Source organism: Hypanus sabinus, chromosome 5, assembly GCF_030144855.1.
Source record: "Hypanus sabinus isolate sHypSab1 chromosome 5, sHypSab1.hap1, whole genome shotgun sequence".
NCBI lineage: Eukaryota > Metazoa > Chordata > Chondrichthyes > Myliobatiformes > Dasyatidae > Hypanus > Hypanus sabinus.
Genome location: NC_082710.1, coordinates 172,164,538 through 172,184,711, shown reverse-complemented (window position 1 = coordinate 172,184,711; position 20,174 = coordinate 172,164,538). Strand labels below are relative to the sequence as shown.

Below are 20,174 nucleotides of genomic sequence, written 5' to 3'. Positions count from 1 at the left end.
TTATGAAAGGGATAGAGGCAGGAAAGTTTTTTCCACTGGGGGATGAGACTAGAACTAGGGGACATAGCCTCAAGATTTGGAGGAGTAGATTTAGGACAGAAATGAGGAGGAACTGCTCTTGAGGAGATAAGGAGAGAGTGGAATTCTCTGCCTATTGAAACAGTGGAGGCTACCTTCGTAAATATATTCAAGGCACGGTTGGTTAGATTTTTGCATAGTAGGGAAGTTAAGGGTTATGGGGAAAAGGCATGTAGGTAGATATTTGCACAGCAGGGTTTAAAGTTTATGGGGAACGGGCAGGTAGGTAGAGTTGAATCCACAGACAGATCAGCCATGATCTTATTGAATGGTGGAGCAGTCTCGATGGGCCAAATGGCCTACTTCTGCTCCTATTTCTGATGTTCCTATATAACAATAAACTTGACTTTCAATACACTGCTGAGGAAAACTGGTCCTTCTCATTTATGTTATCTAACTCCTCATACAATAACAAAAGCAATTTATAGTGGCTGGTTAATCTCCCAACCCGCATGGCTTTGCAAAACCGGAACACCGGGGAAGAAGTCCACACAGTCGGAGGGAGAATGAGTGAACTCCACACAGTGGAGGCTGGGATCAAACCGGGGCCTCTGCTGCTCTCCCCACTACACTAGCCCTGTTCCAGGCTGACCTTCGGAGTGAGATCATTCAGCATGCTGCAGGGTCGGTTCTGGCAGAGCCTCATCTCCTCTTTCAGTTTGCACTTGGTGTTGTTGTTGCTGTGTCTGGTGGAAATGCCGACGCCGCACGTCTTTGAGCACTGCGACCACTCCGTGGCCTTGACCGTGCACCCGGGACTCTGGACTCTGCGGTTCTTGAAACGGCCCCTTAACCCTGGGACAGTCAGGAAACAGATTCATCAGGAATAATGAAATGCATATGCTCACTAGTTCAAATACATACACACACAACTACACACTTCATGTCCAACCAGGGAGAGAAGGGGGGAGAGAGAGAGGTAGAATGAATGAATCTAAGGTGGGGGTATTAATATGTGTGTCTATCAATATGTATAGCTAACTGCATATACCTGTAACTAAAACTGCATGCATATTGTGTGTATATCTATATACATTTGTGCGTGTGTGAGTACACAATGTCCAGGTGTATGTGTATAAATGCATACGTGCAGTGAGTTTGTACGAATTCAGCTATGTGAATGTTTTTCTGTGAATCCTGTTCCCGTTTTCATGTGGTGGTATATTCATGTGTCTGAGTCTGTGCTTGGGTGCGTGAGATCACACGAGTGCACTCCGCTGTCTGAAGGCGTATGGGGATGTGCGTGTGTGTGTTGTCCACATGAGTGGATGCTTACAATGTCCTATGTGCAGATCTGTATGAATATGCATGGGAGGCTGCCTGTGTGTGTACTTATTCAGACACACTTAAGTTCATCACCCACACTGGGGCACAGATTCCCACCTGCAGCTCACCATTCACTGACCTCTGCCTTGTGCCAGACTCTCAAGTTGACCCCAGGTGTAGCCCATCTTCGAAGCCCCTTTGTCCCCGAGTGATGAGGTCTTTGGAGCCTCTGTTGGCATTTCTATAGCACTGGATTTTTATGGGATGGGTTGCTAGCCTTCCTATAAGTCTTAGGCACATATATATAGCCTTCATGAATATCTGAATATACTTAAAAAGCACGGGTTATGGTGAAATGCTCGTTCCATCGTGATCTAGAGAAACACATTCAACCCCATCCTGGCAAAACACTGCATCTGACACGGAGTGAACTAACCAAAGCCTGTATTGACATGGAAATAGCAGGAATAGTGACCTGCTTATAATTTCCCTTTTACCATGGAAATCTGCCACAGTCGTTCTTTGATTGTAATCTCTCCACCCAGCATCGTTAGCATGGGCCAGGAACCGGAGTTTGGAGACTATGTCTCTGAGTCAGAAAGTCAAGGGGGACAGAGGCTCAGAGGTAGACTATTCTGGGGTTGGAGGCCTGTGTGGGCGGGAGGGAGGGTGGAAATGGACTTGCTTTTCACAGTATTTTGTTTCATTGTTGCGTGTGCTGTTCTGCTGTACACTGAAGGCATGCTATGTTGGCACTGGAAGGTGTGGCGACACTTTGTGGGCTGCCCCCAGCACATCCTTAGATGCATTTTATGTATGTTTCAATGCACATGAAATAAGACATAAGACATAGGAGCAGAATTAGACTATTTGGCCCATCAAGTCTACTCCACCATTCCATCAACAACACACACAAAATGCTGGTAGAACACAGCAGGCCAGGCAGCATCTATAGGGAGAAGCGCTGTCGACGTTTCGGGCCGAGACCCTTCGTCAGGACTAACTGAAAGGAAAGATAGTAAGAGATTTGAAAGTAGTGGGGGGAGAGGGAAATGTGAAATGATAGGAGAAGACCGGAGGGGGTGGGATGAAGCTAAGAGCTCGAAAGGTGATTGGCGAAAGTGATACAGAGCTGGAGAAGGGAAAGGATCATAGGACGGGAGGCCTCAGGAGAAAGAAAGGGGGGGGGGGAAGCACCAGAGGGAGATGGAGAACAGGCAAACAACTAAATATGTCAGGGATGGGGTAAGAAGGGGAGGAGGGGCATTAACGGAAGTTAGAGAAGTCAATGTTCATGCCATCAGGTTGGAGGCTACCCAGCCAGTATATAAGGTGTTGTTCCTCCAACGTGAGGTTGGATTCATTTTGACAGTAGAGGAGGCCATGGATAGACATATCAGAATGGGAATGGGATGTGGAATTAAAATGTGTGGCCACTGGGAGATCCTGCTTTTTCTGGCAGACTGAGTGTAGGTGTTCAGCGAAACGATCTCCCAGTCTGCGTCAGGTCTCACCAATATATAAAAGGCCACACCGGGAGCACCGGACGCAGTATACCACACCAGCCAACTCACAGGTGAAGTGTCACCTCACCTGGAAGGAATGTCTGGGGCCCTGAATGGTGGTGAGGGAGGAAGTGTAAAGGCAGGTGTAGCACTTGTTCCGCTTACAAGGATAAGTGCCAGGAGGGAGATCGGTGGGAGGGGATGAGGGGGATGAGTGGACAAGGGAGTCGCATAGGGAGTGATCCCTGCGGAAAGCAGAAAGAGTGGGGGAGGGAAAGATGTGTTTGGTAGTGGGATCCTGTTGGAGGTGGCGGAAGTTACGGAGAATTATACGTTGGACCTGGAGGCTGGTGGGGTGGTAGGTAAGGACAAGGGGAATCCTATCCCGAGTGGGGTGGCGGGCCGATGGGGTGAGGGCAGATGTGCGGGAAATGGGAGAGATGCGTTTGAGAGCAGAGTTGATGGTGGAAGAAGGGAAGCCCTTTTGTTTAAAAAAGGAAGACATCTCCTTCGTCCTGGAATGAAAAGCCTCATCCTGAGAGCAGATGCGGCAGAAACGGACGAATTGTGAGAAGGGGATAGCATTTTTGCAAGAGACAGGGTGGGAAGAGGAATAGTCCAGGTAGCTGTGAGAGTCTGTAGGCTTATAGTAGATATCAGTAGATAAGCCATCTCCAGAGATGGAGACAGAAAGATCAAGAAAGGGGAGGGATGTGTCGGAAATGGACCAGGTAAATTTGAGGGCAGGGTGAAAGTTGGAGGCAAAGTTAATGAAGTCGATGAGCTCAGCATGCATGATGTAGCGAAGGAAAAGAGGGGGATGGATAGACTTGGAACATGGACTGATTCACAAAGCCAACAAAAAGGCAGGCAGAGCTGGGATCCATACGGGTGCCCATGGCTACACCCTTGGTTTGGAGGATGTGGGAGGAGCCAAAGGAGAAATTATTGAGAGTAAGAACTAATTCCGCTAGATGGAGGAGAGTGGTGGTAGAGGGGAATTGGGTAGGTCTGGAATCAAAAAAGAAGCGAAGAGCTTCGAGATGGAGGTATATAGGGACTGGACGTCCATGGTGAAAATAAGGCGGTGGGAGCCAGGGAACTTAAAATCATTGAAAAAATTCAAAGCTTGAGAAGTGTCACGAACATAGGTGGGAAGAGATTGAACAAGGGGGGATAAGACAGTGTCAAGGTATGCAGAAATGAGTTCAGTGAGGCAGGAGCAAGCTGAGACAATAGATCTACCTGGACAGGCAGGTTTGTGGATCTTGGGTAGGAGGTAGAAATGGGAAGTGCGGGGTGTGGGAACTATGAAGTTGGTGGCAGTGGATGGGAGATCCCCAGAGCTGGTAAGGTTGGTGATGTTATGGAGACAATGGTCTGGTGCTCCTTAGTGACTGATATATTATCCATCATGGCTGATATATTATCCCTTTCAACTCCATTCTCCTGTCATCTCTCTGCAACCTTTGATGCCATGACTAATCAAGAATCCATCAGTCTCCACTTTAAATATACCCCAATGACTTGGCCTCCATGGTTGTCCATGGAAATGAGTTCCACAGAGAAACTACCCTCCGGCTAAAAAAATTCCTCTTCGTCTCTGTTCTAAAGGGACGTCCTTCTATTCTGAGTCTGTGCCTCTGTTCCTAGCCCTTTCCACTACAGCAAGTACAGGCCCAGAGCCATCAAACACTCCTCATATGTTAACCCTTTTATTCCTGGATAATTCTCATGAACCTCCTCTGGACCCTCTCAGGTGCCAACATATCCTTTTGTAGATACTTACTTTCTGCCCGTTATGCCCCTAGATTTTAGGGCAGCAATGAAGGTCCTCCATTTCAGTCTGTCCTTGGCCATCTTCTCTATTGTACCCCAGGTGTGGTTCAGGGTCCTCTATTTCTGCCTCTACACTACAGTGCCAAGTTGTCTCTGGTCACCCGTATTTCCTCTGCCCTTCAGGGGTTCAATGAAGTGCTGTCTTCCTCTCAGTTTTCGCTACTGTCAGCCATGCAAGTCCTGGGTGGAGGCTCAGGTATACTGTCACACGCATATATGGAAGGATCCTTCATTGCTGTTTCCATAACAATTTTTTTTGAACAGTCAGGGTTGTTCGCCCTGAGCTGAACCCCCGAACCTGGAGGACTGGTGGACCACTCTTGGTCTGGCCTTTACCCTTTGACCTGTTTGACATGGATGACCTTACCAAGAGCCAAAGCATAAAGCCCTGACTCCAGCCATTGCAGCTCTCCAGGTCACTGAGGCATGCAGACCCCTAAACCTTACAACAAAGTTATGGTCCTCTTGAAGGTTTCTTAGATAAAGGACCCAAAAACTACTCACAATACTCCAAGATCTCTACCTGTTAATGACTCTCAGTGGGAATATGCTGTGCAGGCATAGACAGCACATCCCTCCTTAAATAATGGGCCCTAAACTTCTCACTGTACTCTATGCGATAAAATGATGAAGAAATACATCTGAAATCAGAAATCTGGCTCACCTTACACAATAACAACAAAATATGTCATCTACAAAATGCCCTGTTGTTACTCCCCCCAGGCTACTTTATCGATACCTGTGTCTGCCACACTAAGGTTTGTGGAGCTGTAGGTAGCGTAGAAAGTTGTCATAGTTTGCAAATGGACATTGACAGGAAGCAGAGCTGGGCTGAGAAGTGGCAAATGGAGCTCAATCTGGAAAGGTGTGAAGTGATGGTGATACAGCGAAGGTGATGATGGGTGCAGATACAGTCAGGGCATTTAGGCATTGCAGGGATGATAGAAAAATGGAGGCTATGAAGGAGGGAAGGGTTAGATTGCTCTTGGTGTAGGTTAAAAGGTTGGCATAGTATAGTGGTCTGAAAGGCCTGTACTGTGCTGTAATGTTTTATTTTCTATGTTTGGTCTCTTTCTCTTTCTCTTTTTCAATTTCTCACCTGCTCTTATACACACATATTGAACCATATAACAATCACAGCACGGAAACAGGCCATCTCGGCCCTTCTAGTCCATCTGAACACTTACTCTCACCTGGTCCCACCGACCTGCACTCAGCCCATAGCCCTCCATTCCTTTCCTGTCCATAGACCTATCCAATTTTACTTTAGATGACAATATCAAACCTGCCTCTACCACTTCTACTGGAAGCTCGTTCCACAGAGCTACCACTCTCTGAGTAAAGAAGTTACCCCTAAACTTTTGCCCCCTAACTCTCAACTCATATCCACTTATTTGATTCTCCCGTACTCTCAATGGAAAAAGCCTATCCACGTTAACTCTATCTATCCCCCTCATAATTTTAAATACCTCTATCAAGTCCCACATACTCTTCCACATTCTCCCACTCTCTCCTGTCACCCCCCTTCCTATCCTTCTCTCACACACTCTCTCTTCTCCATTTTCTCTCCCCCTCAATGCCCCTTCAACATCCACTTTTTAACTATCTCACTTTCTCCCCTCCACTGTCACTCTCTCTCACTGTCCCTCTTTTCCTCTCTCTATCTCCCTCTCTGCCCTGCTCTTTCTCCTCTGTTTTACATTTCTACATTTTCTTCCTCTCTTTCTCCCATCTCTTCTCCCTAATTCTCCTCCTCCCTCTCTCCCATTTCTAACCATCTCTCAGCCCACTCTCTCTTCCTCTCCCTCTCCCTTTCACATGATAGACTTACTCTTTGCTGCCATTCTGTGCTCAACCACCTCGTTGATGGAATCGAACTTGCCCGTCCACTTGGCAACTCCCCATGCCCAGTCTTTGGAGTATTGAGTGACACATTTCCACTTCTTGCAACAGGTGCCGACTACCTGCACCAGGCGAGCATTGGGGCAGGAGACGGGCGGAGTGGGCAGCTGCAGAGGGCATAGGGCCAGGCAACCAATTCTACCATCCACACAGGTGCACTGGAGCCGGCAGCTGGGCCGAAACGTCTCGCCGTGCTGGTACACTTTGCCATCCTTAGTGCATGGGCGCCCTGGGGTGCTGGCTTCAAGAGAGAGGAAACAGTGCATTCAGGGTCTGAGAGCCACTCTCCATAGATGTTTCAATGAACAAAGTATCTACTTAATCAGAAGAAGTTATTTTAACAGTGGGTGGGAATAGTTCAAATACAGTTGATTATAGAGTCATAGAAAACTACAGCACAGAAACAAGCCCTTCAGCCCATCTAGTCCATGCTGATCCATTAATCTGCCTAGTCTTATTGACCTGCAACCAGACCAGTGCCCTCCATCTATGATCTATCTAAACCTCTCTTAAATGTTGAAATCCACCCACATCCGCCACTAGTGCTGGCAGCTTATTCCACGATCTCACCACCCTCTGAGTGAAGTTTCTTCTATGTTCCCCTAAAACATTTCATCTCTCACCCTTAACCCATGACAGTGGAAAAAGCCTGCACACATTTGCGCTATATTTACTTCTGATAATTTTGTATACTACTATCAAATCTCCCCTCAATCTTCTATGTTCCTGAGATTAAAGTCCTAACTTATTCAACGCTTCCCTATAACTCAGGTCCTCAAGTCCTGGCAACATTCTCATAAATTTACTCTGCATTCTTTCAATCTTATTGACATCTTTCCTGTGGGTAGGCTATCAAAACTGCAACAATACTCTGAATTAGGTCTCACCAACATCTTATGGAGCTTCAATATAACATCTCATCTGCTGTTCTCAACGCTTTGATTTATGAAGGTCAATGTGCCAAAAGCTTTCTTTATGACCCTATCTACCTGATGTCATCAAGGAATTATGGGCCTATATTCCTAGATCCCTCTGTTACACCACACTCTTCAGTCCCCTACCGCTCACTGTGCAAGTCCTACTCTGGTTGGTTCTCTCAAAGTGCAACACCTCACACTTGTCTGCATTGAATTCCATCTGCCACTTTCAGCCCATTTTTTCAGCTGGTCCAGATCCTGTTGCAAACTTCAAGGGTTTTCTTCGCTGTTCACTACACCCCCAGTCTTGGAGTCATCTGCAAATTTGCTGATCCAATTTACCACATTATCATACAGATTGTTGATACAGATGACAATCACCAAAGGATACAGCACTGATTTCTGTGGCACACCACTAGTCACAGGCCTCCAGTCAAAGAGGCAACCACTCTATTGCTATTCTCTGGTTTCTCCAGTGAAGCCAATGTCGAATCCAATTTACTACCTGATCTTGAATGCCAAGCTATTGAACCCTCTTGGCCAACTTCCCATGTGGGTCCTTATTAGAGGCCTTGCTAAAGTCCATGTAAACAACATCCACTGCTTTGCCTTCATCAACTTTCCTGGTAACTTCCTTGAAAACTTTAAAAGATTCGTTAGAGACAACCTGCCATGCACAAAGCCATGTTGTTTAGTCCCTGTCTATTCAAATACTTATATATCCAGTCCCTTAGAATACCTTCCAGTAACTTTCCCACTTCTGACGTCAGGTTTACCAGCCTATAATTTCCTGGCTTATTCGTAAAGCCTTCCTGAAACAACAGAAAACATTAGCTGTCTTCATATCCTCCAATATTTCACCAGTGGCTAAGGATGTTTTAAATATCTCTGTTAGAGCCCTGCAATTTCTGCATTAGTATATCACTGGGTCCGAAGGAACACCTTGTCAGGCCCTGGGGATTTATTCACCCTAATTTGTCTCAAGGAAGTAAACACCTCCTCCTCTGTAAACTCTATAGTGTCCATGACCTTGTTGGTGCATTGTTTCACATCTGCGTCCGTCTCCTGAGCAATACAGATGCAAAAGATCTCCTTTACCCCTTTCGGCTCCAGGCATGGATAATCACTCTGATCTTCCAGAGGACCAGTTTGGTCCCTCGCAATCCTTTTGCTCTTGACACATTCTTAGAAGCCGTCAGGATCCTCCTTCACCTTCTCTGTCCGATTAACCTCATAACGTCTTTAGGCCCTCTTGATTTCCTTCTTAACTCTTCTCTTATACTCATAGCCATTCATTCCTGCTTGCCTATTCCTGCTGTGCATCTCTTTTTTTTTCAAACCAACATTTCAACATCTCTTAAAAACCAAGGTTCCCTACACCTACACCCTTTTCCTTTTATTCTGACAGGAACATTTAAGCTCTGTACTCTCAAAATTTCACTTTTAAAGGCCTTCCACTGACCAAGAACACTGTTGCCGGAAAGCAACCTGTCCCAATCCACACTTGCTAGTTCCTTTGTGATTCCATCAAAATTGGCCTTTCTCTAATTTTGAATCTCAACCTGAGGGCCAGACCTATTCTTTTCCAAAATTACCTGGAAACTAATGGCATTATGATCACTAGGTACAAAGTCTTCCCCTTTATAAACTTCTCTCACCTGCACTGTCTCATTTCCAAATAGGAAATCTAGTATCACACTCTGTCTCTTATTGGGAATTGCATGTACTGATTAAGGAGACTTTCCTGAACACATTTCACAAACTCCATTCCATCTAGTTCTCTTCCAGTACAGGAGTCCCAGTCAATATGTGGAAAGTTTTGGTTAAAATGGCTGGTGAAGCTCAACAAATACTTGTTGGTGAAAAACAAAACAAAGAGACTACCAATTACTTTTTTTTAATGACGCGTTTTTTTCTGGTATATGGTCACTGTAAACTTCCCTTTCAGAGTAGAGCCTTTTTACCGCATGTATGACTTGGCATTTCTGTGGCGTGAATTGGACCAGGATGGTTGCGATGTGGCATGAACGGATGATTTGAGGCGGCTTGGCCTGGGTAGGGAATTGAGGCGGTTGGCATGAGAGCGGGGAATTGAGGCGGCTTAGCATGACAGCAGGGAATTGAGATGGTTGGCATGACAGCGGGGAAATGGGCCAGAGTTTGGCCATTGCTGGAGCAGACGGAGATTATTCAAAACGGCAAAGCAAGGTGAGCAGAGGCAAGGCAGAGTCAAGGCGGAGCTTGGGCCCGAGAGCAAGGAAAGACCTGAGATTTGATCAATTTAAGGACTGGGCCAAATTGAAAAGGTCAGGGTGTTGGGGCTGTAGGTAAGGGACAGGCTGGTTCAGTTTTCTGCTCCACAAGTTTATTCATCTCTGTGCTGATCTGAGGCTGTGGTCTACAACTAATAGGCTCCTGAACTGCCTGCCATGATGCCCAGCTTTGTGTCTCACTGTTGATTCATTGTGTCTCAATGTGGACTCATTTTTATGAACTTCAGTTGTGAATGCTATTTGCTCACTTTTACTGTTTGCACAATTTGCTTTTTTCTCTGTACAGACAGTGTTTATTTTTAAATTGATTTTATTGGGTTTATTTATTTTGTGGCTGCCTTTAAAGAGACAGATCTCAAGGTTGTATAAAGTATACATTGATAATAAATAACTTTAAACTTTTTATTTTGAACTTAAAATCACTTATAATCACAACCTTGTTTCTTGCAACAGTCTGCAATCTCTCCACAAATTTCCTCCTCCAAATCCCACAGACTCTTGGGTGGTCTATCGAGCTCTCCAGCCTGTCCTGACTGAGCACTACCATAATATATATCCTGATGCCACTCCTCCCACTTTAATCCCTCCTGCTGTATCACATCTAAAACAACAAAACACTGGAACACTCAGCTGCCAGTACTGCCCCTTCAACCAAGTCTCACTAATAGCAACAATGTGATAACTCCAGGTGGATCAGCCCTAAGCTCACCTGCCTTTCCTACAATATTCCTTGCATTGAAATATACGCAACTCAGAACATTAGTCCCGCCATGCTCAGTCTCTGGAGTTCTGACTTTGTATGTAGGCTTAACAATACAGTTATCTTTCTCCACAACCACTCTGCTATCTTTTCTGGCACTCTGGTTCCCCCTGCAACTCTAATTTTAATCTCTCCCCACCCCTCTGGATAGCACCAGCAAACTTTCCTGCTAGGATATTAGTCCCCCTCCAGTTCAGGTGCAAACAATCCCTTCCGTCCCACCTTTCCTGAATGATCCAAAAATCTGAAGCTCTCTCCCCTGCACCATCTCCTTAGCCACGTGTTAAACTATGATCTTCCTATTTCTGGTCTCACTAGCATGTGGCACAGATAGCAGTCCTGATATGACTACCCTGGGGGTCCTGTCCTTCAACGTAACACCTAACTCCTTGAACTCACTTTGCAGGACTTTGTCACCCCCGCTACCCATGTCATTGGTATTGACGTGGACCACCACCTCTGGCTGCTCATCCTCTCACTTAAGCGTGCTGTGGACTCGGTATGAGATGTCCTTTTACCACAGCTCACCTCTTCTCTCCACTTCCTTTTTGAGTCACAGAGCCAGACTGAGAGCCAGAGACCTGGCTGCTAGGCTTTCCTCTGCTAGGGCATCTCCCCTCCCCTCCGCCAACAGTATCTGATCCTATGTTGAGGAGAATGGCCGCAAAGGTACTCTGCACTAGCTGCCTATTTTTCCTCCTCCTAAAGGCACATAGTTAGTCATCAGGAACACTGAAGGTCTCCTTCCCTTCCCACATCCCAGCTTAGATCAATAGTAGGGATTCAATCAATTCAATAATTTAGAATGGTGTTGAAGGTGATGGGGAAGATCGTAAATGTAGTTTTACATCTCTGTTTACTTGGGAAAACAATACTGAGTCTATAGAAGTGTGGTAAAATGGCAGTGAGGTCATGAACCATATACAAATTACAGAGGTGTTTGCTGTCCTGAGACAAATTAGGGTGAATAAATCCACAGGACCTGACAAAGTGTTCTCTACTGCCCCCTGAAAGCTCAGTGCAGAAATTGCAGGGGCCCTAGCAGAGATATTTAATATACTCTTAGCCACAGGTGAGGTATTGGTGTGTAGCTATTGTTGTTCCATTGGTTCAGAAAGGCTCTAAGAATAAGCCAGAAAATTATATGCTGGTAATTCTGACATCAGTAGCAGGCAAGATAGTGGAAGATTTTCCAAGTGACCAAATATATAAGTATTTGGATTGTCAGTGACTGATTATGGATAGTCAATATGAATTTCTTTGTGGTCAATCATGTCTAACCAATCTTATGGACTTTCTTTGAGAAAGTTCAGGAAAGCTGATGAAGGCATGTTGTCTACATGGACTTTTGCAAGACCTTTGACAAAGTCCTGCATATGAGGTTGGTCAGGAAGGTTCAGTCACTTGGCATTCAAGAGGAGGTAGTAAATTGGATTTGACATTAGCTTCTTGGGAGAAGCCAGAGAATGGTAGCATATGGTTGCCTTTCTGACTGGAGGCCTGTGACTAGTGGTGACTGCAGGGATCAGTGCTGGGTCCCTTGTTGTTATCAAAGATTTGGATGATAATGTGGTAAACTAGATCAGCAAATTTCTGGATGATACCAAGATTGGGAATTTAGTAGACCATGAAGAAGAATGTCAGTGCTTTCAGTGGAATTTAGACAAGCTGGGAATAGGGACTGGAAAATGGTAGATAGAATTTAATGTTGACAATATGAGGTGTTGCATTTGGGAGAACAAATGAGGGTAGGACTTGCCTAGTGAGTGGTAGGGCACTGAGAAGTGCAGTTGAACAAAGGGATCTGGGAATACAAATCCATACTTCACTGAAGCTGGCATCACAGGTAGATAGGGTTGTGAAGAAACCTTTTGGCACATTTTCCTTCATAAATCAAGGTATTACGTACAAGAGATGGGGTGTTATGTTGATGTTGGCCAATACACAGGTGAGGGCTAATTTGAATCATTGTGTGCAGTTTTGGTCACCTACCCACAGGATCAATACCAATAAGATTGAATGAGTGCAGATAAAATTTACAAGGATGGTGCCAGGACCTGACAACATGAGTTATAGGGAAAGGTTGAATAGGTTACGACTTTATTCCCAATTATGAAGAAAAATGAGAAGAGATTTGATCGACATATGCAACATTATGAGGGGTATAGATAGGGTAAGTGCAAGCAGGATTTTTTCATTGAGGTTGGGTGAGATTGAGCTGGAGGTCATGGGTTAAGGGTGAAAGGTGAAATGTTTAAGGGGAGTATGAGGGGAGATCCTTCACTCAGACAGTCGTCAGAGTATGGAACAAGCTGCCGGTGAAAATGGTGGATGTGGTTTTGATTTCAACAGTTGAGAAATTTGATTAGATGCATGGATGGGAAGGGTGTGAAATTCTAAGTCTGGGACTAAGCATATGAATAGTTCAGTAGAGACTAAATGAGCTGAAAGGCCTGTTTTTGTGCTGTATTGTTCTATAACTATTATTCAATAATTTGTATTGAATTCAGTAGATATCAGTAGTAGTATTCTCTAAATATTATTGAACTCATCAAAAACACAGGAGATACCGTGTGGTCTGACTATCCCAATATCCCCGGGTGGTGCCTTTGCCCTAGAGCACCTCTGCCCACAGGTGGAGGTTGGAGCAGCTCACCTCTGCAGATTCCACCTTTGGCACCGTGTCCCATCACCTGCTCACAGTGGAGCCCTTGATCACACGGTTGCAGCACGCTGCAGATCTCATTGAATTGACCGGCACAAACCTGGCAGCAGCCGCAGCCATCCATGACCAGGGGCACACCTGGGTGGCAGGCTGGCGGCTTTGGGCACTCGCATTCCAGAGGGCATGCTACCTGCAGGGAAAAGGGACAAGGTTAGTGATTTATGGGAACATTCAATTGTGTTCCTTGATAAGGGAGAGTTAACTCATTGTCTGTGCCCCAGGACAGCATTTCATAGCCAAGGAACAACTTGTTTTCCTTGAAGAGTAAACACAGTCATCTTTAGGGAAAAAAAGTCAATGCCTGCAGAGCAAGGTCCCTCTAAGAGCCATATGAAGCAGACTCGATCAATGTCACATTAATCTTTTTTTACACCTGAGCAGGAAACTTTTACATTGGTCTGAAAACTGCATGACACTTGTAATGTGTTTGTTTGTAATGTGTGCCGGCATTCAGCAGGCTGGTGGTTTACTAACAATGAACTACTGACTTCCATTCTGTGTTTATTGTTACAATTTATAACAGTGTTGTAACTTGAAACACTGACTATGCAAATACATGCAACACACACACAAAAAGTGCTGGAGGAATTCAGCAGGCCAGGCAGCATCTATGGAATAAAGCACAGTCGACGTTTCAGGTCGAAACCCTTCAGCAGGACGGGAGGAAAAGAAGCTGAGGAGTAGATTTGAAAGGTGGGGGGAGGGGAAAGAGAAACACCAGGCAATAGGTGAAACTTGGAGGGGGAGGGATGAAGCAAAGAGCTGGGAAGTTGTTCGGTGAAAGAGACAGAAGGCCATGGAAGAATGAAAAAAGAGGGGGAGGAGCACCAGAGGGTGGTGATGGGTGGGCAAGGAGATGGGAAATGGTGAAGTGGGGGAATTACTGAAAGTTTGAGAAATCGACATTCATGCCATCAGGTTGGAGGCTACCCAAACAAAATATAAGGTGTTGTCCCTCCAACCTAAGTGTGGCCTTATCCCAACAGTGGAGGAGGCCATGGGTGGATATATCAGAATGGGAATGGGAAGTGGAATTAAAATGGATGGCCAATGGGAGATCCCGCTTGTTCTGGGGACGAAGGGTAGATGCTCGGTGAAGCGGTCTCCCAATCTACGTCGGGTCTCACTGATATATAAGAGGCCACACGGGGAGCACTGAACACAGCATGCGACCCCAACAGACTCACAGGTGAAATGTCACCTCACCTGGAAGGACTGTTTGGGACCATGAAAGTAGGGAGGGAGGAGGTGTAGGGGCAGGAGATGCAGTGCCACGAGGGAGATCAGTGGCGAGGGATGAATGGACAAGGGAGTTGCATGGGGATCAGTCCCTGCGGAAAGCTGAAAGTGGGTGGGGGTGGGGAAGATTTTGGAGAATTGTATGCTGGATGTGGAGGGGTGGTAGGTGTAGACAAGAGGAACCTATCCCTGGTAGCATGGTGGGAGGTTGGGGTAAGAGCAGACGTGCGTGAATTGGAAGAGGTGCAATTGAGGGCAGCGTTGATGGTGGAGGAAGAGAAGCCTCTTTCTTTGAAAAAAAGAGACATCTCCTTCGTTCGAGAATGAAAAGCTTCATCCTGAGAGCAGATGCGGTGGAGATGGAGGAATTGAGAGAAGGGATGGCATTTTTACAAGTAGTAGAGTGGGACGAGGCGTAGTCCAGGTAGCTGTGAGAGCCCGTAGGTTTATCACAGACATCAATGGATAAGCTGGCTCCGGAGATTGAGACAGTGATATTGAAAAAGAGTAGGGAAGTGCGGAAATGAACCAGGTAAATTTGAATTTCTGTTGAATACTTTGAAGCTCAGAAATGTTTCAAAGCAAAGGCTGCAGTATGTTTATTATTTAGAAAATTTATTATTATATAAACGCAGAATTATTTACAGGGTGTTTCGCAATAATATTAAAATAATTTAAAAATATATCTGCATAATATAAAATTATAATCTATTAACATAATTTTCAAATTATGTTAACATTACGGTTTATGAAAGGGAAATTCCAACTGCGCAGCAACTGAAGGTATGTGCACTGGAGCGTTTCGGGTACCGCGCGGCCTCGCTCCCGCCCAACAATGGATCCGCTTGTTTCTTGGTCGCTGTTGCACATCCCTGTGTGTTGGCTGAGATGATGGCTCAGATGTTAGTTTAGTATATAAAACAGGACATTTGATCGTCCTTGCTTTCCAACAAGCACCTTGGACAGTTCGGATCCATCACCCATCTCCCCCCCCCCCCACACACACACACACACACACGCACACACACAGTCACACATACACACACACACACACACACACACAGTCACACACACACACACACACACACACACACACACACACACACACACACACACAGTCACACACACACACACACACACACACACACACACACACACACAGTCACACATACACACATACACACACACAGAGTCACACACACACACAGTCACACATACACACAGACAGACACACACACAGTCACACACACACACACAGTCACACACACACACAGACACACATACACACATACACACACACAGAGTCACACACACACACAGTCACACACACACACACACACACACACACACAGTCACACATACACACATACACACACACAGAGTCACACACACACACAGTCACACATACACACAGACAGACACACACACAGTCTCACACACACACACACACAGACACACATACACACATACACACACACAGAGTCACACACACACACAGTCACACACACACACAGACACACACACACACAGTCACACACACACGCACACACACACACAGTCACACACACACACACACACACACACACACACAGTCACACATACACACATACACACACACAGAGTCACACACACACAGTCACACACACACACAGACACACACACACACAGTCACACACACACGCACACACACACACAGTCACACACACACACACACACAGTCACACACACACACACACACACACACACAGTCACACATACACACATACACACACACAGAGTCACACACACACACAGTCACACATACACACAGACAGACACACACACAGTCTCACACACACACACACACACCCAGTCACACACACACACACACACACACACAGTCACACACACACACACACACACACAGTCACACACACAGTCACACACACACACACAGTCACACACACACACACACACACACACACACACACAGTCACACACACACACACAGTCACACACACACACACACACACACACACACACACACACACACACACACACTTACACACGCAGGCGGAACTTAACGGTTCAGCAACGCTATTGCTCCTGTTCGAGGTAGGACTCGAACCAACAAACACAAGAGATTCAGCGGAAGCTGAAAGTATTGATCAACACCCCCAAGTCGCTGGAGAAATTGAACAGATCAGGCAGCTCTATGCAGGGGAGTAAACAATCGATATTTGGGGCTGGTACCCTTTATAAAGATGTCATCCTGATGAAGAAATCCTAATGAAGTGTCTCATCTGGAAATGTCGACTCTTTATTCTCCTCTGTAGATGCCGCTCGAACCCAAAAGCTGCAGATGCATATGGGAAGTGCTCTTCCACAAACACCCCACCCGCCTCCCCCTCCCCACCTTCAGAGTCTGCCCTTGGCAAGGTGGCCACACAGTTTAGCAGCACAGGTGATCTCACGGTCTTTGCGCTCTAACCCTCGTCCCGTCCCCTACCACACAGAGAAACAAACCGGCCGGAGTGAACCGGCTCATGATCGCGGACATGCACTAGGCTGTGGTTGCGGGCATTGTCCGTCGGGGGAACTGATCGGGTCAGGCAGCAACTGTGGAGAGGAATGGACACTCAGCGTTTTGGGTCGGCATTGAACAAGAGAAGGGAGATAGAGGGGTATAGAGATGTCGACTCTGCATTTCCCTCCGCAAATGCTGCCTGACCCACAGCGACCCCACCAGCAGGTTATGTTTTTTTGCCAAGTATCGCTGCTAGTTATACTTGACTTACAGTCCCACTGTTTCTCCTTGATCGTATTATGTTGCTATAATCTATAAACTATATGTTGCTGTGATCTAACATTGTGTTATCCATTATATAACGTCGCTTACTATCTATATTATAGTGGTTTTCATTTTGTAGAAAATTCACACCAGCCGTTTCTCTTCCGATCGCTTTGCTGCCGATTGCTTCCTATATAATTTATCCCCGGACTTGTTGCTGCCTCCCATATACTGAGATTCTATGTAATTATCGCTCACCCCCAGTCTGCGGCGCTCTACACAACCCCGTGTCTTACTCACCACGCTGCTCTCTACAAAACACATTACCAAGTCTCACCGCTGATACTCCAACCTACATGACACATAATAACTTACGAAAGTAAGGATGAAATCCACAAATAGATTACAAATAAATAAACAAACTAAAGTGCATAAATTAAATATTGCAGATACAGAGCACTTTTACAACCTGGCACTCAACGTCGGTAAGACGAAAGAGCTGATTGTGGAGGAAGGAACACATTCCAATCCTCATAGAGGGATCAGAAGTGGAGAGAGTGAGCAGCTTCAAGTTCCTGGGTGTCAAGATCTCTGAGGAACTTGCTGGTCCCAACACACTGATGTAGAAATAAAGAAGGCAAGACAGCAGCTATTAGGAGTTTGAAGCAATTTGGCATGTCAACAAATACACTCAAAAACTTCTATAGTTGTACCGTGGAGAGCATTCTGACAGGCTGCATCACTGTCTGGTATGGAGGGGCTACTGCACAGGACCAAAAGAAACTGCAGAAGGTTGTAAATCTAGTCAGCTCCATCTTGGGTACTAGCCTACAAAGTACCCAGGACATCTTCAGTAAGCGGTGTCTCAGAAAGGCCGCATCCATTATTAAAGACCTCGAGCATCCAGGGCATGTCCTTTTCTCATTGTTACCATCAGGTAGGAGATACAGATGCCTGAAGGCACACACTCAGTGATTCAAGAACAGCTTCTTCCCCTCTGCCATCTGATTCCTGAATGGTCTTTGAAGCTTTGGACACTACCTCACTTTTTTAATATACAGTATTTCTATTTCTGCACAATATACATAATTGAGTTACTTGTTTACTTATTATTGTTTTTTATTTATTTTTTCTCTCTGTGCTAGATTATGTATGGCATTGAACTGCTGCTGCTAGGTTAACAAATTTCATGTCATTTGCTGACGATATTAAACCTGATTCTGATTAACCAGTGACACTTTGAATGCAATGCAGCAGGGAGTTCAAAAGCTTAATGGCCTGAGGGAAGAAATTTCTTCCCATCCTGACCATTCTTGTTTTTATCCATCGGAGTCTCCTGCCTAATGGCAAAAAGACAAAGAGGATGCTGGATCTTTGAATAAACTAAGCACCCTGCATACACAGCACTCCTGTTAAATGTCCCTCAGAGTTCATAATTCACTCAGAGTTATTATCTCAGACTCTCACACCAAAATGCTCTTTATATTCAAGTTCAAATTTAATTGTCATTCAGCCATACACACAAATACATCGAAATGAAGCAGCGTTACTCTGGGACCAAGGTGCAAAACACAGTAACAGCAGTCATACACAGCACTAGGAACATATACCACCTATAAGATCACAAACACATATAAGATAGCAATAAAATACAGTCACACACAAAGAATATTTATCAACTCTGTGGGTCACTCATGCTCCTGTTGATAGCTAAATAATACATTCCTGATCAATGTTACTTTCTATCACATTTCCAATCCTTCATACCTATCACTCATGGTCTGTGTGTTCATCTCTTATCATACAGTCTTAGTTCATGTTACTCTCTGCCACTGATACCAAATCCATGTTCTTATTCACTCATACCTGGCCTGTGTAAGTCCTGGTTCATGTCTGTCTTTGTGATAGCACTCCCACTTTGTGATAGCACTCCAGGTCTGTATCAGTTTCTGTCGCTTACTGCTAACCCTAAACCTCTCTATCTCTCACTCCCAGTCCTATTACTCCTTTTTACTCACAGTCCTGTTACTCCCTATTGATCACTCCCAGTGCTGTTGCTCTCTATTGACCACTCCCAGTCCTGTAACTCTCTAAAACTCTCTCCTAGACATACTCTCTATCCTTTATCACACATTACTTTTTATTACTCACCCCCTGTCGTGTAACTCTCTATCATTCATTGCTGTCCCTCACTCCCAATTTTTGTTGCTCTCTGCATACTGTCCACCCACTCACTGAGCTGTTACCCTCCCTCCAATGCGCTCATGTCATTGTGGTTCTACCTCTGGCAGTCAAATCACTGAGAGTGACCTGCAGCAAACACCCTTACCTCATGAGCGAATGACGAGGCTTCCAGGAGAAGGAGCACAACCCATAGCATGGTGATGGTGCTGGCAAGCACTTGCAGAAGGGAGCCCAACCCCAAGCTAGGCACTCCGCTCTTCCAGCCAAAGCCCATCACTGCCTAAAGGCAATCCTCCTGTTCTGAAATGGGTCAAGAGTTTACAGGGAGTAAACAAAAGGCTTAGAAGTGGATTCAAAGAGTGTCGGCTGGTGATCTCAAGAGTCCAATAAATCCAGACTCTTCTGTCCCACTCTAGCAGTCGGCAAAATCATCCGGAGCCTCAAGATTCCAGGTCTGTGCAATTAGATCGCCAAACAAGGCTGCCCAGATGAAGAATCCCTGGAGCTAGGCAATTAGGCAAGCAAGATCGTTCTTCAGGGGAGGAGTGAGATTCAGGAGAATGAAGCCTGGTGCTTTGCAAGCCTGTATTTATAGGCAACCCTTCACTGTCAGGAAAGGTGGGTGGGTGAGATAAGCTCAAAACTTACAATTCTGAGAGAGGCGCTGACTTTGCATCACTGTGGTTGGCTTCCAAGAATTTACTCTTAGAGCACTT

The 20,174-nt window shown here is 45.5% G+C and overlaps 1 protein-coding gene across 1 annotated transcript in view; it reads right to left on the bottom strand.

The window, feature by feature from the left end:
* The window catches only part of LOC132394585 (CCN family member 1-like), a 26,497-nt gene extending 6,323 nt beyond the window's left edge, over positions 1 to 20,174 (bottom strand). The window contains exons 1-4 of the mRNA XM_059970905.1: positions 19,604 to 20,174; positions 13,197 to 13,395; positions 6,520 to 6,831; positions 671 to 873 (exon numbers count right to left, since the gene is read on the bottom strand). Of these exons, the coding sequence (XP_059826888.1) occupies positions 671 to 873; positions 6,520 to 6,831; positions 13,197 to 13,395; positions 19,604 to 19,732 (843 nt within the window). The 5' untranslated portion in view covers positions 19,733 to 20,174. The remainder of the gene's footprint in view (positions 1 to 670; positions 874 to 6,519; positions 6,832 to 13,196; positions 13,396 to 19,603) is intronic.